We start from the raw sequence: 17,096 nt of genomic DNA on the forward strand, positions 1-17,096 counted from the left end.
GGAATGAACTGTCAGAATGCCTCTTAATGTCTCCTTTGACGGCAACGACCCGCGGAAAGAAAAACGTTCCGGTGAATTTGAATGTTGTGAAGGCCATAACTCGGAAATAAAGCATTTCCGGACACATGTTGTAATGAACTATTTTGAATGCTTACATGTGGGAAATACATACCTGAAATTATGCCCCGCATTTTTGAAACACCCTGTATAAGAAGAGGAAGAAGAAGAATTGTGCACATTTATATTACTTTCACTCTGTATATAACATGAATATTGTAAACTTGCAAAATTGAGTAATGAAACTTTTTGTTTGATATCGATATGAGATATACCTAGGGCATCCCACCTCTTTTCTATCCCCGTTTAAGAGATGTCAGGCTCTTTCTGGCACATGAACGGTAGATTGTAGAAACAGGGCACATCCCGGATCTTTCCCTCCGAGTGGAACGTGACGCAGTCTTCTCCAGGGTCGGCGTTGTCGGGCTCGTCCGGAAACCAGATCGGGAAATCAGTTCGGAAAGGCGTGCCTGAGACAAATATATATGTTACACGTGAAATAAAAGTGATTTATTACATTATTACAGTTTACCAATATAGAAGCGGAGAAAAACGTAATAAATTTATAGTGTATTATATACATACAGCCTATAGTGAGCGCAAATAGGAATGAGTGAAAATAGTGAAAAAGGGTTAAGAGAAATGAACAAGTGACAGCATTAAAATTAGTACTAACGTTTGAACGTTGGAACAGTAAATGAATATAAGAGAAAGATAGGAGAAAAGATCAAAGAACAAATAGGGCAAATAATTCAATATGATAACTTATAGAGAATAAGTGAAATTGAAATTTTAGTGAATAGTAGTTAGAGGAAAAAGGGGGTTTGAAAGGCGTATATAATTTTAGATATATTACGATTATTGTTCAAATAGAGAATAGCAAATGAAATGTAGGAGAAATACTGAAGGGGAGATTGAACAAGTAATAAAAAAAGGTACATAGTGTAATTGGGGTATTTCTGTAAGCGCGTACTGCAAATAATGTGTTACTGTAATATGTTAATGGTGGCACCGGATACAGAAATGTGAGGTACACCATTATATGTAAAGAAGTGCTGTGACCAAATATATCATATCATACAGGCTATAAATAAATTTTATGAATATATTTTATCTTATCACTCCAGTCTAGTATATACAGTCACGAAGCTTGAGTTGTTGAGCGTACTAGGAACAATAGACAGTGCCGGTACCATTTCGCATTGCCTGTGATGAGGCAATAGTAGCGATTCTAGTGGTTAGCAACTATCTATGGATGCATTTTTCCTATGTATTGAGCTTCGTGACAATACCTATATACTAGACTGTGGTAAAATCGTAATTTCGAAGGCCCTGTGCTTTGTTAATGTACACAGTGACTTTTATAGTGGGTTCATTTGTTATATTACAACAACAAAATGGCATCATAAACAGAGGTAGCCTCAAAACATATTACAATAATCGCAAACAAAAGGATGAATGGACAGACTTCAAAAGAAAAGTAGGAAGATTGGAAATAAGTAGAAAGAGATTTCAGTCCAAAAATATAATTTCAATGTCTTCAGGAATATTGAAGACTAAACGAGATAATATGAAAATACATGTAAGGAAATATTATGCAACAAGCAAAATGGAAAGATTTAATGAATTTGCGCTATTCTAATGCCTTAAAATGTAATATTAGGCCTATATAATAAATTTGTTATTCATATTACTTTAGTTGCTGTATTTTAGACAATCGAAAATTGATTAAACTTTTCCACAATCCTGAGGTGATAAATATAATAATTTAAATAATTACGAATTACTTAACTATCAGCTGGAAATTCTAAATCACCTTCTGTACTATTAAAAATATACAGTACTGATGTTTTGCTTAACCTAAACTGCAATTACAAATATCCCCCCCTCCCGCTGTATTAAATTAATGTTCTTTTTCGAAAATTATCTTCGCCCGTCTTGGTAAGAAATCAACATTTTCAAATATGAAGTCCATCATTGTCCTTACCATAATCAAAATTACCGTCGTTAATGCAGAATTAATTATTTAAATTACCAAAATATTGATGTAGTTTAATGAGAGCTTAAAGACAAATTTATGTTAGTAAAAATGTATTATCCACATAAGAGTCAATTAAAAAGACTTTAATGTTAAATATGGTTGATGGAATAGGGTCTTATACCTGCTCAAAAGGAGATAATTAAAATATACCTTAATAAATCTGACTACCCATCGGAACTTTTTTTTTACAGTTTTATTCTTCTTAGAATTAAAAATAATTTATTATAATGCTTTATTAACATTTATGGGCGTGCACAAAAATCATAATACATTCAAATTATGTCCTAATAAATACAGAATTAAATTGTACGAAGGAAATGGTAGGAGACAGCTTTGGTTAAATCGCCGTTTTCCATTATTTCGTTACAACAATAATGCCTTATTTTTTAAATTATGATTATGTTTCATGTTTATCTTTTCCCGAGTCACAGCTTCTGGCCAACATTTGAATTAAATCCCTGTGCACAGATCCTCATACAGGCGGGATAAATGAAATTAATCATAATGTTTTTATTATAAGGAATACTTGAAATCAGAGCTTCCGATGAAAATTCGATTATGATATTTTACAACATCAACAACAATAATAATAATAATAATAATAATAATAATAATAATAATAATAATAATAATAATAATAATAATAATAATAATAATAATAATAATAATAATGATAATAATAGTAATAATAATAATAATAATAATAATAATAATAATAATAATAATAATAATAATAATACTTTAATGCCAGAACAAAGATACATATTTATTTTTTTTATAAAAACACTCTAGCACCCCCAGAAAGACAAAGTTACATACTCGTGCTCAGGGGGCATTCCACATAAGTTAATGTTAAGACATTTTATTGAATAAGAGAGTAAGAGTAAAAAAAAAAGAAAGAAAGAAAGAAAGAAAAAAACAGATATCACAATAATTGAAAGTTAAGTTTTCTCTATAAACAGCAATTTTTAATTGATTTTTTTAAATAAGGAGCACTAGCAAATTATTTATTTATTTATTTATTTATTTATTTTGCTAATAATTGTAACATAAAATATAATATATACAGAAAAAAACTTTAGCTCGCCCCTGAAAGAGTAGAACTCGTGCTCAGGGGCGGATTCCTGAATTGAAATTAATAAGTATACAATACAATTTGTCTTATGTCTTCTATGCAATTATAGTATATAAATTTAAATTTACAATTTTTCAATTTTTATAAAATCCATACATAACTTTAAAATTTAATACTAGAACTATTAGAATTGACAAGATTATTGTCGCAATACTTCGTATTTATATTTCGTACTGCAGATTAAATATACAGTTATTACTAGACTTAGTAGAATTGCCACGAGAATCGTAAGGTTTACTACGCACGAGGTATAGACTGCATAAGAAGGGGACGTGCAACGGATGGAGTAAGGCTCTTATATAAACACAGAGCAGTATACTACGGTTACAATAAAACCTGTATCCTGCATTCAAGAAATATAATGAATGATTATTGAAGTAGGAAAGGTCTAAACATTTATTTTGTAGTGAGATATATTAACTCTTAAAATTTAATGTAATATACTCACATCATCCTTCAATATGTGCAAAGCAGTGAAGAGTTACGTACATTTTGAGCGACTGCAAAGTAACCTCCTCCGATGGTCACGGAAGGTCACTACTTTTTAGTACACCAATTTCAGACGTGTTGTCGTGACCTGATAGTACATAGTGCATAGTTTCCATAAACAATGCAGCTATTCCATGTGACTGGAAATCAGCTATAGTGATACCCATACATAAAGGTGGAAATAAATTAGATGTCGGAAATTACATACCGATTAGCCTTACATCTGTCGTATGTAAAGTCATGGAGCATTTGATATCGGATTATATTCGTCATGTTCTAAATGCGAAAGACTGGTTTTACAACCGCCAGCATGGTTTTAGGGAAGGCTTCTCATGTGATAGTCAAATTACGTCGCTGGTTCAGGATCTAGCTGAAGAGGTAGAAGAGGCGGAAGAATCGATGCAGTTGTGATTGATTTTTCGAAAGCATTTGATTTGGTGCCACATGACATATTAATAGATAAGTTAAGTAGGCTAGGAATAGATAAAAGAGTGGTGCTATGGATCCAGGAATTCTTAAAAGGTAGAACCCAGAGAGTTAGAGTAGGTCATGAAATATCGGAAATTGGAAATATAAGTTCAGGGGTGCCACAGGGCAGCGTTCTGGGTCCATTACTCTTTATAATATACGTAAATGACCTATGCCAGGATATTACATCAAATGTGAGGCTATTTGCAGACGACTGCATTATCTATAGAAAGATTAGAAATAATTCAGATGTAGATGCTATTCAAACAGACTTGAATAACATTTATAACTGGGAATTAAAGCATAGGATGAAAATAAATGGTTCTAAAAGTAAATCTATAAATTTTGTAAAACCCGAGAGGAAACTAGTCTTAATTACGAATTCAGTGGTGTTGTAATTCCGCAAGAACAATGTTGTAAATACCTAGGAGTGTATTTAAACTCCAAACTTTCTTGGGGAGAGCATGTTGATAATGTTACAGGCAAAGCATGGAGGGCACTTCACTTTATTATGAGAATCTTGAGAAAGGCTAGCCCCAAATCGAGGGAAATAGCATATCTAACGTTAGTGCGACCGTTAATGGAATACGGAACTACGTGTTGGGATCCCTATAGAATATATCAGATAAATTCCTTAGAAAGAATCCAGTATAGGGCAGCTAAATTTGTTAAAGGTAAAAGAGAAGATGGGAACGATACGATAAAAGAACTTAAATGGGAAACTTTGGAAAACAGACGTAGGAAAACTAGAATAACATCATTGTATAGAGCACATCTAGGTCAGAAAGCATGGGTAGACATAACGGCTCGGTTAGAAAAGCCAACGTACTATGGTAGGAACGATCATGATTTTAAAATCAAATGTAGGAAACAGAAAACGGATGTAGGTAAATTCTCATTTTTAAATAGAACTATAAATGATTGGAATGACCTACCTGCAGCGGTCTTTGAGGGCTGTCCTTCCTTAAGGAGATTCAAGAATAATTTAAAAAAGTTGTGTATAAAGTGAAAATTAAAATTAAGGCGACATTCAACATTTAATTTTTTAAGGTGACATGTATTTATCTAGCCTGACGAGTTACTTCCTTGGTTTGAATTGTAAATTATTTAAAAATAGCGTGTAAGAGGGCCTTAGACTAGAAATGTTTAGTTTAAATGTAGTTCTGTTGATAAGTATGCATAAGGGTGTAATTATTTGACTTATTTGAACTGCTGTATCAGTGAAGCGAGGTGAGTCAGTGAAGTTATGGTTTTACAGTGCAGTGAACAGTTCCGATCAGTGATAATTTATAGCGTCAATGAAATGTGTTCTATAGTGTCAGTGAAATGTGTGCTAAAGTGTCAGTGAAATGCGTCATAGTGCCACTACAGTGAGTGAGATGAGAGTAAAGTGAAAGACTATTGAAACTTATGTAGGACCTATACATAATTATGTAGGTTGTGTTGTAAAATTAGATGTTTTATTTTATGTTTTATTATTATTGTGTTAAATTGTATTGTGTATTTTTATTGTATTGTGTATAAAATTGTATATGTGTTGTAAATTGTATTATGTATTGTAAATTTTATTGTGTATTGCTTATCATTTTATTGTGTATTGTTAATATTGTATATACCACTGCCACCGGGTGCTTGCCCACTTGCAGTGTAAATAAATACATACATACATACATACATACATACATACATACATACATCATTTATAATACGAAATTGTGAATACGCAGAATTTTTAGCAATAATGTTTCTCAACTTACATTTCACTCTTTCTGAAAATTAGTGAATTGCTATTTTTGATAACGGTTTGTGATACTTTATACACTATATTAAGGGCTTCTGAGAGTTGTAGATTAGACGATTCTAACAGGGTGATGCTTTTGGACACGATTTTAAAATTAGAATCAATGAACAGAATATCTTCCAATAGCTGTTCAGAAGGCAATGATTTTACAGCTGCAACAGCGGAACTGTCTGTGCTATCCAATTCATCAGTTACCTCCATTATTTTGCCGTAATATTTTGCATAATAATTAGCAGCATCCAATCACGTTCCCCAACGGGTCAAGACTGGCTGCGGCGGAAGGGTATTAAAGGGGCAATTATTTGGAACAGCAACACTCTCATTGTAGTATGTTTGATTGAATTCTTGTCTGCACTGAACAAATGTTAAGCTTTGACTATTCCAACCACAGTAGTGCAAAAACAAGTGCTTACATAGGTATACATTAGGTGTAGCTGCTCTATTTGGACCGGTCACAACTCTTAACATGAACTGCTTATACTACGAGACCGGGAGGTAGTTCACCTCCTCTATACTACCGTACATCGGCAACCTGATTGCATGCTGCGTGTGGCAATTCAACGAAGTCTAGTTATTACTGATTGAAATACAAATAACTGAAGAAGTAAGGATGAAACAGCTTAATGAAGCTAGATCTACTGTACAGTTAAAAAGCAATAAAAGACTTTTCAGAGTCTATCTCCGTGATAAGATTGACTAACCATGCACCGTCCTGAAGACCCTGTCTGGCTCCGAAGCGTAAACACCGACGTACACCTGGTTCTGCAGGATACTCTGCTCTAGCAGATCTGGGTAATTCTTGAAAATCTGCAGGAAAACGCGCACCTTCTCCTCGGAGTCAGGCACTGCCAGTTTCGCCTGCTCGGATTCGCAGACTCTGCTGGCGTTGGACCACCGTTCTGGCCACGTCACCAGCTTGATCCAGCCAACCTGTTCAGAGAAACGAACGATTACAAATACAAAGCATATAGTCAAGGACAAACATCTCGTCTTTTCATTAATTAAATTGGATAAGTTCGAAAAGTGAGGGCGAGAGAACTCCATAAGCTCAACAGCGAATTTATCGGTTTCTAGATTAGCTTGATACTACAGGGTGTTTAAAAAATACGGGGCATAATTTCAGGTATGTATTTCCCACACGTAGGCAATCAAAATAGTTCATTACAACATGTGTCCGGAAATGCTTCATTTCCGAGTTATGGCCTTCACAACATTGAAATTCACCGGAACGTTTTTCTTTCCGCAGGTCGTTGTCATTACAGAAGATGTTCAAAATGTCCACCTCCTGCTTGAATACAGACCTCACATCGATGTCTCATTGACCTGCGAACACGATCCCAAACTCCAGGAGCATTGCGTATGTCCTCAGAACATGCCGCAATTCGATTCCGAAGGGATTCCAAATCAAGCACCGGAGACGAATAAACCAATGATTTTAAATGGCCCCACAAGTAGAAATCGAGAGGGTTCAGATCAGGTGACCGTGGAGGCCAAGCAATTGGGCCATCTCTACCTATCCATCGAGTTAAATTTTCCATACTCGCACAGACGGTAATGGAGACGTAAAAATGTCTTCCAATTTGGACATTGTCGCTGTGGGTACCTCTCCTGGTACAAACGACAATCCAGCGCAGCATTGCCGTCCGCTTTACCGTACATGAAGTGTATCTCTGCCAGCTCTTGATTTGAATACATGTCGCACAGTCTAACGCCTACACAACACTGAATGTAACCTTCGCCTCGGAATGAACTGTCAGAGTGCCCACTTAATGTCTCCTTTGACGGCAATGACCTGCGGAAAAAAAACGTTCCGGTGAATTTCAATGTAGTGAAGGCCATAACTCGGAAATAAAGCATTTCCGGACACATGTTGTAATGAACTATTTTGATTGTCTACATGTGGGAAATACATACCTGAAATTATGCCGCGTGTTTTTGAAACACCCTGTACATCTGCACTTTGACAGAGTCTCTATATCGGAAAGCGACGCGTAATATTTAGGAATTTTGAATTTTTCCATCTAATCTTCTTCGCAATTTCTAGAACGTACAAATTATGAGGAAGAGACGGTTGAAATTTTGGTTATTTTCAGTCAAAAATCGCATTTTAATAATAACAATAATAATAATTCTTTATTTATAATAATAATAATGATAATAATAATAATAATAATAATAATAATAATAATAATAATGATAATAATAATAATAATGATTTATTTTAGCTGGCAGAGTTAAGGCCGTAAGGCCTTCTCTTCCACTCAACCAGCAAAAAGAGTATGTACATATGCATGAACTTACAAAGAATTCAACAATTTGATTTAGATGAGAGTTACATGTATACAAGAGTTATTTACGAATTAAACAACAAAATACTATGAACTATTAATTAAACACTGAAATAAACTGTGTCGCAGAATTAAGCTAAAATACATAGAATGCTAATATATTTCAAATAATATTAGATAATAGAAAGAGGTTATTATGAGACAATTTTGAAAATACAGCACAATCAGGATGATGTCTAAAAGAAAGAAGTAACAATGTAGTCAGTGATAGTTTAAATCAGTATGATTGGAGTGATGTGCTAATAAGGTATCTGTTAAACTGTTCTTAAAGGTGTTTATTGTCTTGCAGCCCCTAATACTTATACTGGCAGAGTTAAGGCCATAGGGCCTTCTCTACACTCTACCAGGTCACAAAGTATACAAGCAGTTCAAATTTAACAAAACGTTAAAGAACAGAATACTAACATATTACAAAAATAATAATAATAATAATAATAATAATAATAATAATAATAATAATAATAATAATAATAATAATAATAATAGCATAATAAAATCGACACTAAACAACATGAAAATAATACCATAAAAAAAGTAAAATACATTGGAATATAGTGAAAGCAACTCATTTAGTACAAATGGTTAATATGGAAAAACGTAAGGAAGAATATATCAAAATTGAATGTAATGAAATAATAATAAAAAAGAAAAGAAATAAGAAAATTAAATAAAATTCACGATAAAAAGGTTATGATAATAAATTCATCGGCTGATAAAGAGAACAAAAAGGGGAAAGGAAGGAAAAAGAAATATATAGCCTTTATTTTTACAAAACTATGGCAGAGAAAAGGGCTTATAACTGAAAGGAATCTAATTCAAAAAGTGCAATTTTAATTTATTTTTAAAACCAGACAATGTCCGACAGTCTCTGACCGGGTAGGTACCCATTTGCAGTGTGGAAAAATACATACATACATGTTGAGGTAGAGAGTTCCAGAGATGAGCTGCAGAGACGGTGAAAGATGAAGAGTAGAAGGATGAAGGATTTTAGTTTCTTTGTTAAAAATTAATCAGTAATCTTCTATTTGTATGTTGACCAAGTTTCAGTGCTCTGCGGCGATTGGAAGCATAAAACATTACGCCATACTTAAATGGTTGCACACTTGAACTTAAATTCCATGCAAAGTTGACAAGCTGCTTTCTCAAACTTTCTTTTTCAGCACTTTTCGCCATGTTCCAATTGTAAATGCTCTTATAATTTTGATGCTAGGAACATGAAATATTTATTGCATGTTTTATATACACTACTCCGATTTAGTAGAAAGTCAATGTTCTCCTACTTAGACACAACACGCGGGGAAAGTCCCCTGCAATCGGCAAGCATCATATTTTGGTAGAGCAGTGGTATTCAATCTTTGGCACGGGTAACCCCAGGGGTATGCGGGGTTGTCTCAAGGAGTACGCGTCCCACTGATTATGTATGTAAAAATACTGACATATTTATTTTATTATTAATGTTGATAATTATTATATTATATTACAGTTTATTTTGCAATACCAACTCATGTTTGTCCTTGCTTAAAATCATTAGTATTATTATTGCATCAATAACTACTGTAAGATGATGATGATGATGATGATGATGATAAGTTATTTTTAATACATCAATCATAGTCTTATTGTTAATTATTATATAATAGCAATACAGTTTGGGGGCACAAATATATTTTGAAGATATGCTAGTAAAAAAAGATTGAATATCGCTTAGGTAGAACAAGAAAGTCAAGGAATATTATAGACAGTAAAAAATCGGTCATAAGCGAATGGGTATTTAATGTTGTTAATTCATTATAAAAAGAGAATCTGATACGTCAAATTAATATAGATCAAGAAATTACAATAATAAATAAGTGAATGAATATATGAATAAATGAATATATAAACTAATAAAGAAATATGTAGGCCTACCGGTAATTGAAGAAAGAAAGGAATGAATTAATTAATTAATTAATTAATGAACGAATGAATGAATTAGGGAATAAATAAAAAAGTAGATAGATAGATAGATAGATAGATAGATAGATAGATAGATAGATAGATAGATAGATAGATAGATAGATAGATAGATAGATAGATAGATAGATAGATAGATAGATAGATAGATAGATAGGCAGGCAGGCAGGCAGGCAGGCAGGCAGGCAGGCAGGCAGGCAGGCAGGCAGGCAGGCAGGCAGGCAGGCAGGCAGGCATAGATAGATAGATAGATAGATAGATAGATAGATAGATAGATAGATAGATAGATAGATAGATAGATAGATAGATAGATAGATAGATAGATAGATAGATCGATGGACGGACGGACGGACAGACAGACAGACAGACAGACAGATAGAAAATAAACATAAATATTACCTTACTCCCTTCAGCAATATCCTTAACATTTGTGCCGTTCTCAAGGCGATGATTTAATTTCTCAGAAATACTCAGACTTGAAAGGGTTTGTCACACGATGCCACACCGGTATGCGGGGGCTTGGATTCTCGTCATAACAAAAGATCACGTTGTACCGTTTTCTACTTTCTTTAGACTCAAAGGCATTCTACTAAATTGACTGAGCAGTGTACTATGGCTAACAAAACACAATATAATTTTTTCATGAACTAAATTCTTTTAAATTAAAAAATGAAACATATTAGTACGCACAAAAAATCAAATTTAAATTTTCATATTGTAAGAGAAATTTTCTCTCCACTTACAAATGTAAATTTAAAATTTTGGATATTTACTTCTTTTTCAATCATATGAGAGATGGTGCAAAAAAAAAGTCATGCATGAAACTTAATTTTTGTAAGAAGAGACAGATGGATTTGTAGTGTGCTGTATAGAAATTAATAAAAATACTAAGCAAGAATTTTATGCAGAGTTTATCAGAAGCTATGCCAAAAGTATTTACTTACTGATTAAGATTTCTTACTAAGATATTTTGGTGTGGTAAATCTGTCGATACCAGAGCTCGTCAAACGAGGCGATTGGGTTAAGGTTCACTAGATGATGTCAAGCTTTGACTTTCTCCATTACTGAATATGAATGTCGAAATTCATAAGTTTCAAATGTTGGCTCTACTTTCGTCTTCAAGTAACCAAGAAAGTGATATCTAAGGAGAGAATTCTTATCGTTATAAACGGCTAAATCAATTTGACTGATCCTAGTCGTCTATATTGACTGACCATTTAGGGTCCAGAAATTATGTAAATCTTCTCTTCCTACGTAGTGCATTGAAGAAGCTAGAAATTCTGAGTAACAATGTTAACAACCAATCATACTTTAAAATAACTTCTGACAATACATACCCCAGGGAATAGCTTGTATCCATTGTTCTCCGTTGTCAATAATCTCGATCTGGGGAACCAATCCAAGATTCTTTTCATTTCTGGAGTAAGTTGAGACATTTCTGGCACTCTCTCAGCACTGAAATCTTGCAAGTCTTCAACGTCATCATCTTCATTATCTTCTCTCACAGTAGAGTCCTCTATTACGTAGTCCATATCTATTTGGGAAGATGTTGGTTCCTGAGCATCAACAACATTAGTTGATACCATCGGTAATGATGAGTTGCTGTCTTCATTTATGGGTTCGTCTCTCCTACTATTAGCATCCTTGACGACGGCATCGCCTGATGTTCTTTCTCTGGCTTCCACGTAGTCAACTCCTTCCTTCATTTGAATCAGTGGCAACACATATGTGTCAGTCAATCTTGCGATTTCCTCATCAACTTCTTCAAGTAATGCTCCTACAGACGTATTCTTAGTTTCATTTCTTTCATTTGCAGTTGAATCAAAGATAACTGCAGCAACGTCTTGCCAAGTTTTCTCGTCCAGTTCCTGAAATGATTCGTCTATGTCAGTGCCTGCATGAGTTTCATTGTTATCTTTATCAAATGCGACTTCTAAATGACGACCATCCTGTGAAATTTCCTTTAATATTGGTGTTGCTTGAGTAGTCATTTCTTCTGGTTGTTGTGTGAATGTTGCTTCCGTTGTAGTTGTAACAAGTTTTGATTTGAGTTGTCGTCGAGATTTTGATTTCTTCATTTTACCATTCGAGTGAAATTGTTCCGAATGTTTTTCGGAGTCAGCGTTTGTGATATGGAAAACATCCTTCCATAGTTGTCTCTTGCCATTTTCTTGTGTAATATTTTCATTCTCTTCACTTTCCTTACTCTTGAATTTGGATTGTTTCATCGGATTCGACGTGTGTCTTATCTTCAAAGTCCATGAATCCTGTAGTTCTTTCCCCTCATCGGATTCGGCTTGATGTTTCAGTTCGATGGATATCTGAAAATAAAATGAAATAAGACACCATGAAACATTGGTTCACTAATTGGAGATGATCAAATCTATAACGTAATTGTTACTGCTCATGCTTTCATCATAATTTTTTTCATAGTAATACCAATTACACTTTTATATTAATAATTTATTTTATTTGTGTATAATCATGGCATTTGTTTATTAATAGCGATTTCGTGAATATTAAATTTTGGTAGATGGAATTATATTTATTATTTGAAATTAATAAAGGGTAGTTTTGAGATAGAAATTATTATGCCTCTTTATCATTATATATAAAAGGAAAGCTTTACAAAATATGAAACCACATTGTACTGACTTAATACCTCGAACTTTTTGTAATTATTTGCTAGTGTTATTCCCTCGATAATATCGGGTATTTCATAATAATTATAGGGACAAATTGCAGGCGTGAATATGGGGCAACGAAATAATGCAAAAAGTTCTAATAAACACAGGCCTGGAAAGTAAGTTTTCCAGATTGATATCATGACCTTGGCCACCAACTGAATACACCTCGTACATTTGCAACACTTACAACCTTTGGACCTAATTTCTTACATGGCAGACTTAATGGTTGTGTGTACTTCAATTTTTTACAATAATAAGCTACAAGGCATTTTGGGGATGTGCATCTTTGGTGTATGGAACTGTTGTGGTGTATGCATAACGAAGCTTCGGCTCTCTTTCAATTGAACCTTCGTCAATTCTTGCGCACATGCTTACACAAATTGTATCGGCCGTGGCTTAGCAACACCATGGCCTCCTAGATCCCCAGACTTGAATATTCTGTATTTTTGTTTGGTAATATTTTAAATGTTTTGTGTGTTCCAACTCATTGATAATGTTAACGAAATCCTGGAAGGCATTGTCAATGGTTGTCAAAACAGTAGAGACAAGACATGGATATTCTAACGTGGACGATTGTCGATGAGGAAACATGCTGATTCCTGCCTTATCATGAACAATGGTCGTATTGAGCGCATGTTACAACTCTCTTCCTCCAGTCCATATCGGATATTATGTTACCACAGATTTTCTGTACTTATGAAAATAATAAAGCCCCATAGATCTCGAATACGGCTGATTTTCAGACTTACGTTTATTAAGACATTTTTTCTTGTCCAGTTATCATCTATTCACCCCTGTAGTTTGTACCTATAATTGAAGAATCCACTGCAAGAATGATGGATATCACTTTCTTGTCGAAAATGAACCAAGATTGTCAATGCATAGCTTAAGACATATAGAATGTACATAGAGAGTTATATGGCATTAACACTGATAGTCATTGTCCAGTAATGATCGGAAAATCACACTTAAGATTTGAGCGCAAAGCATTTCAAACTTTCAATTGCTTCTCCTGCAAAATGTATTCCAAATGACATCCATGATTCTTGCAGTGGACTCTTCAATTGTGAAACGTCCTGTGTAACATCTGAAAGTAGTTTAGAAACTTTGAGATATTAAATCCAAACATACGGTATAAAATGACCTCCCCCCAAATTTCTTCTAAATATAAAACACTTAACATTAATGTGATCATAGGACGTATAAGTAAAAGTCTGAAGATTTATTGTAAATCGATAAAACGAAAATATTTAATATAAACATCATACATTAAAAATAAGTAACACAAACAGTGTTTCGTGATGTACTACTTGTGCAAACAGGAAGGAAGCAATAAATCAATATATACAGTATTATGTGTAAAAAAATAAATGGATTCAAACATTTCTAAATTGACAGTCTTGAGGACACTGAGTTTATAAGGAAACGATTCTAAATATATACCAGTGTGAAATATGACTTACAGAAACAAATAACAAGCGCTGATAGTCATTAAGAAAACAAGTTCTGTTACGGAGAATCCTAAAAAAAAAAATGGCATTACTTTTCCTACAGCAACAAAGAAAAGATTAGGAGTATAAAAACAAAGAATGAAGGAATTTTAGGCCTATGAGCGACATGAATAATATTTATGGGGTGGTTTATAATAAGAGGAAGATCGCTCTAACTTGCATATTGTTGAGTGATTACACTTTTCTAAATTATTTTATAGAAACAGACCGATTTTTGCTCTTTGTTATGTGGCATCTGTCACAAACAGATTCCTATAAAGAATTCACATAATCATCATCAGGTTATGGTAACAGATTATTTTGCATAATTTGTGGTGATAACCATAATCATAATCTTCCAAAGTTGAAAAAAAAATATGTCGTAGGTCTTGGATTCGTCGTGTCCAAACTCTGTCGATCATGGTATCGGTACAGTAGAAGTCTGGCCATATTTCTTCCCTTTTCCGGCATTGTTCTTGTAGGTCAGTGGTCGGCAAAGATTACTTCATATAAAATGCAGCCCGCAATACACAGAAAAGGGGAAGGTAGGAGGTAAGGATTCCCAAACTGTTTAACGTTGAATGAACAAGTAATGTCTAAGAGGAGGGAGATCATGGCTTGCCCTTAGCCCTGCGTGTGTATTAAGAAGCTGACTAGCGAGTCAAGAAATGCCGACCATAGGTTGTATGTGGACCGATGAGTTGGCTGTAGAAGGTAGATACAGTCGCATCCTGAGATCTTCCAGGAGAAGTGTTTTCTTGTCCAATTCTTAGGCGAGCTTGGATATGAGGTAGTTTATGAGGTAAAACCACGCTGAAACTCTTGAAATATCTCAGTATTATGTAACTTATTGAAACATATGGTAATGTCAGATGACATAATATACTGGAATAGTTGAGTATATACAGAGGAGTCAGGAGGAAAGGTAATGTTGTGAGGGGTGATAATACTGGTGATTCTGAACAAAAAATTTATATGAACATATGCCCTGTTCTTAACAGTATCTGACATACAACTGTTTGAAAATCACGGGCATCAGATTCACGTCCTTCAACACTTACAACCAAAACGACATTAGGTTGTAGTAGGATCGATGAAACGTATCCTGGGCGTGGTATCGGTCGCGATGGAGTAATTTCTTGGCCACCGAGGTCACTCGACCTTACTCCATTGGATTACTGTATGTGATGTTGCTTAAGAGCCAAGTCTACAAGGACAAAATTGAAAGAAGGGAGGAACTTCTCACTCGCATTTTACATGCTTGTGCTCAAGTAATGTCCGAATCGGCTCAGATCAGCAACACAGCAGCTGTCTAAAAGAACTGTAAAGTGCATTGAAGTTGAAGGTAGACTTTTTGAACATGTTCTATGAAGAAAAGTACACAATTAAACAGAACTTAAGGCAACAATGTTTTAATTTACTATAACCTGCACTTTTCCCGTTCCTCATTGTTTTTATTAGTTTTCTTCGAAACTGTTAAGAGCAAGACATATGCTTATATAAACTTTTATGTTCAGTATCACCAATATTATCATCCCTTAAACCATGTATCTGGACCTAGATATCACGAGGAGGAACAAAGCAAGAGTCAAGAGTCTGGAACCAGAAGTCAGTAATAAATTATTATTCTGAACCACGAGCAAGAATCTGAAAGTCATGGTTAATTTAAAAAATCACGCGTCATGGAACTGGGTAATTTCAATGGATAGTGAGACATAGGAAATGTGACTTAAGCTGAAGGTTAATGCTCATGAGTTCGAACTAACTAAGAGTCCAGAGCAGAGATAGGCATCGTGCCTCACTTGAGAATTTGAGCCTCACTGACCTTCACAGAGCTTATCGCTCTGAGTGACATCATCCTCACAGTCCCCGTTCCTCCCTCACGTAGCTCCTAGGCGTGGGCAGGTTCTATATCAGTTTCTTAAGCAATATCATTGGTGGCATAATTGCATTATCAAAGGAGTGTGTACGCGTTAGAAAACGATTATTTCATGGGAAATGGGAGGAAGAGTTATTTTGCTGTTTAGAAGGGGAGAACATACAATGTATGTTATGCTCGAAAATCCTATTAGGCATTAATAAATTCAATATACAACGACATTACTCCTTATGTCATAAAGAACATGCTGAATTAGAAGGAAGACGAATTAAATGTTATTTTTCGTACTATTCAGAAGAAAATTTATGATCTTAACATTTGCATAGTAGCTATACTAAATACGACATTATACCTTAAACACGCTGCATTAAAAGGTAGCCTACGAGGAATTAAATGTTATTTGTACGTATTATTTCCAATAGAAATTTATAAAAAAAAAAAAAGAATATCAAATGTGCGTAGAAAACGAAATTTGATTTTCTGAAATTATTTTAGGTCGAGAACGTGCAAATCTATTAAGTAATCTTGAAAAACGCCAGAATATTCAAGAAAATAAACGTAGACAACGTGATGGAATATTATTGGCTAGTTATGCAATTTATCGCCTGTGATTTAAGTCAATTCAGCGACGGAGAAACAGTAAAGAGGTTTATGATTAAAGCTGCCGAATTAATTTGCCAAATTGAATAAAAGTTTTCGAGAGTCTCACGTTAAGCAAGCTGTTTCCTAATAATTCGTCACTGACCGC

General features: G+C 34.2%; 1 protein-coding gene across 1 annotated transcript in view; it reads right to left on the bottom strand.

Annotated features, from left to right (window-relative positions):
* Positions 1–17,096, bottom strand: part of LOC138693199 (uncharacterized) — a 41,470-nt gene that overhangs the window by 10,195 nt on the left and 14,179 nt on the right. The window contains exons 2-4 of the mRNA XM_069816943.1: positions 11,630–12,613; positions 6,693–6,921; positions 347–527 (exon numbers count right to left, since the gene is read on the bottom strand). Of these exons, the coding sequence (XP_069673044.1) occupies positions 364–527; positions 6,693–6,921; positions 11,630–12,613 (1,377 nt within the window). The 3' untranslated portion in view covers positions 347–363. The remainder of the gene's footprint in view (positions 1–346; positions 528–6,692; positions 6,922–11,629; positions 12,614–17,096) is intronic.

The sequence above is a fragment of the Periplaneta americana genome, chromosome 17, assembly GCF_040183065.1.
Source record: "Periplaneta americana isolate PAMFEO1 chromosome 17, P.americana_PAMFEO1_priV1, whole genome shotgun sequence".
NCBI lineage: Eukaryota > Metazoa > Arthropoda > Insecta > Blattodea > Blattidae > Periplaneta > Periplaneta americana.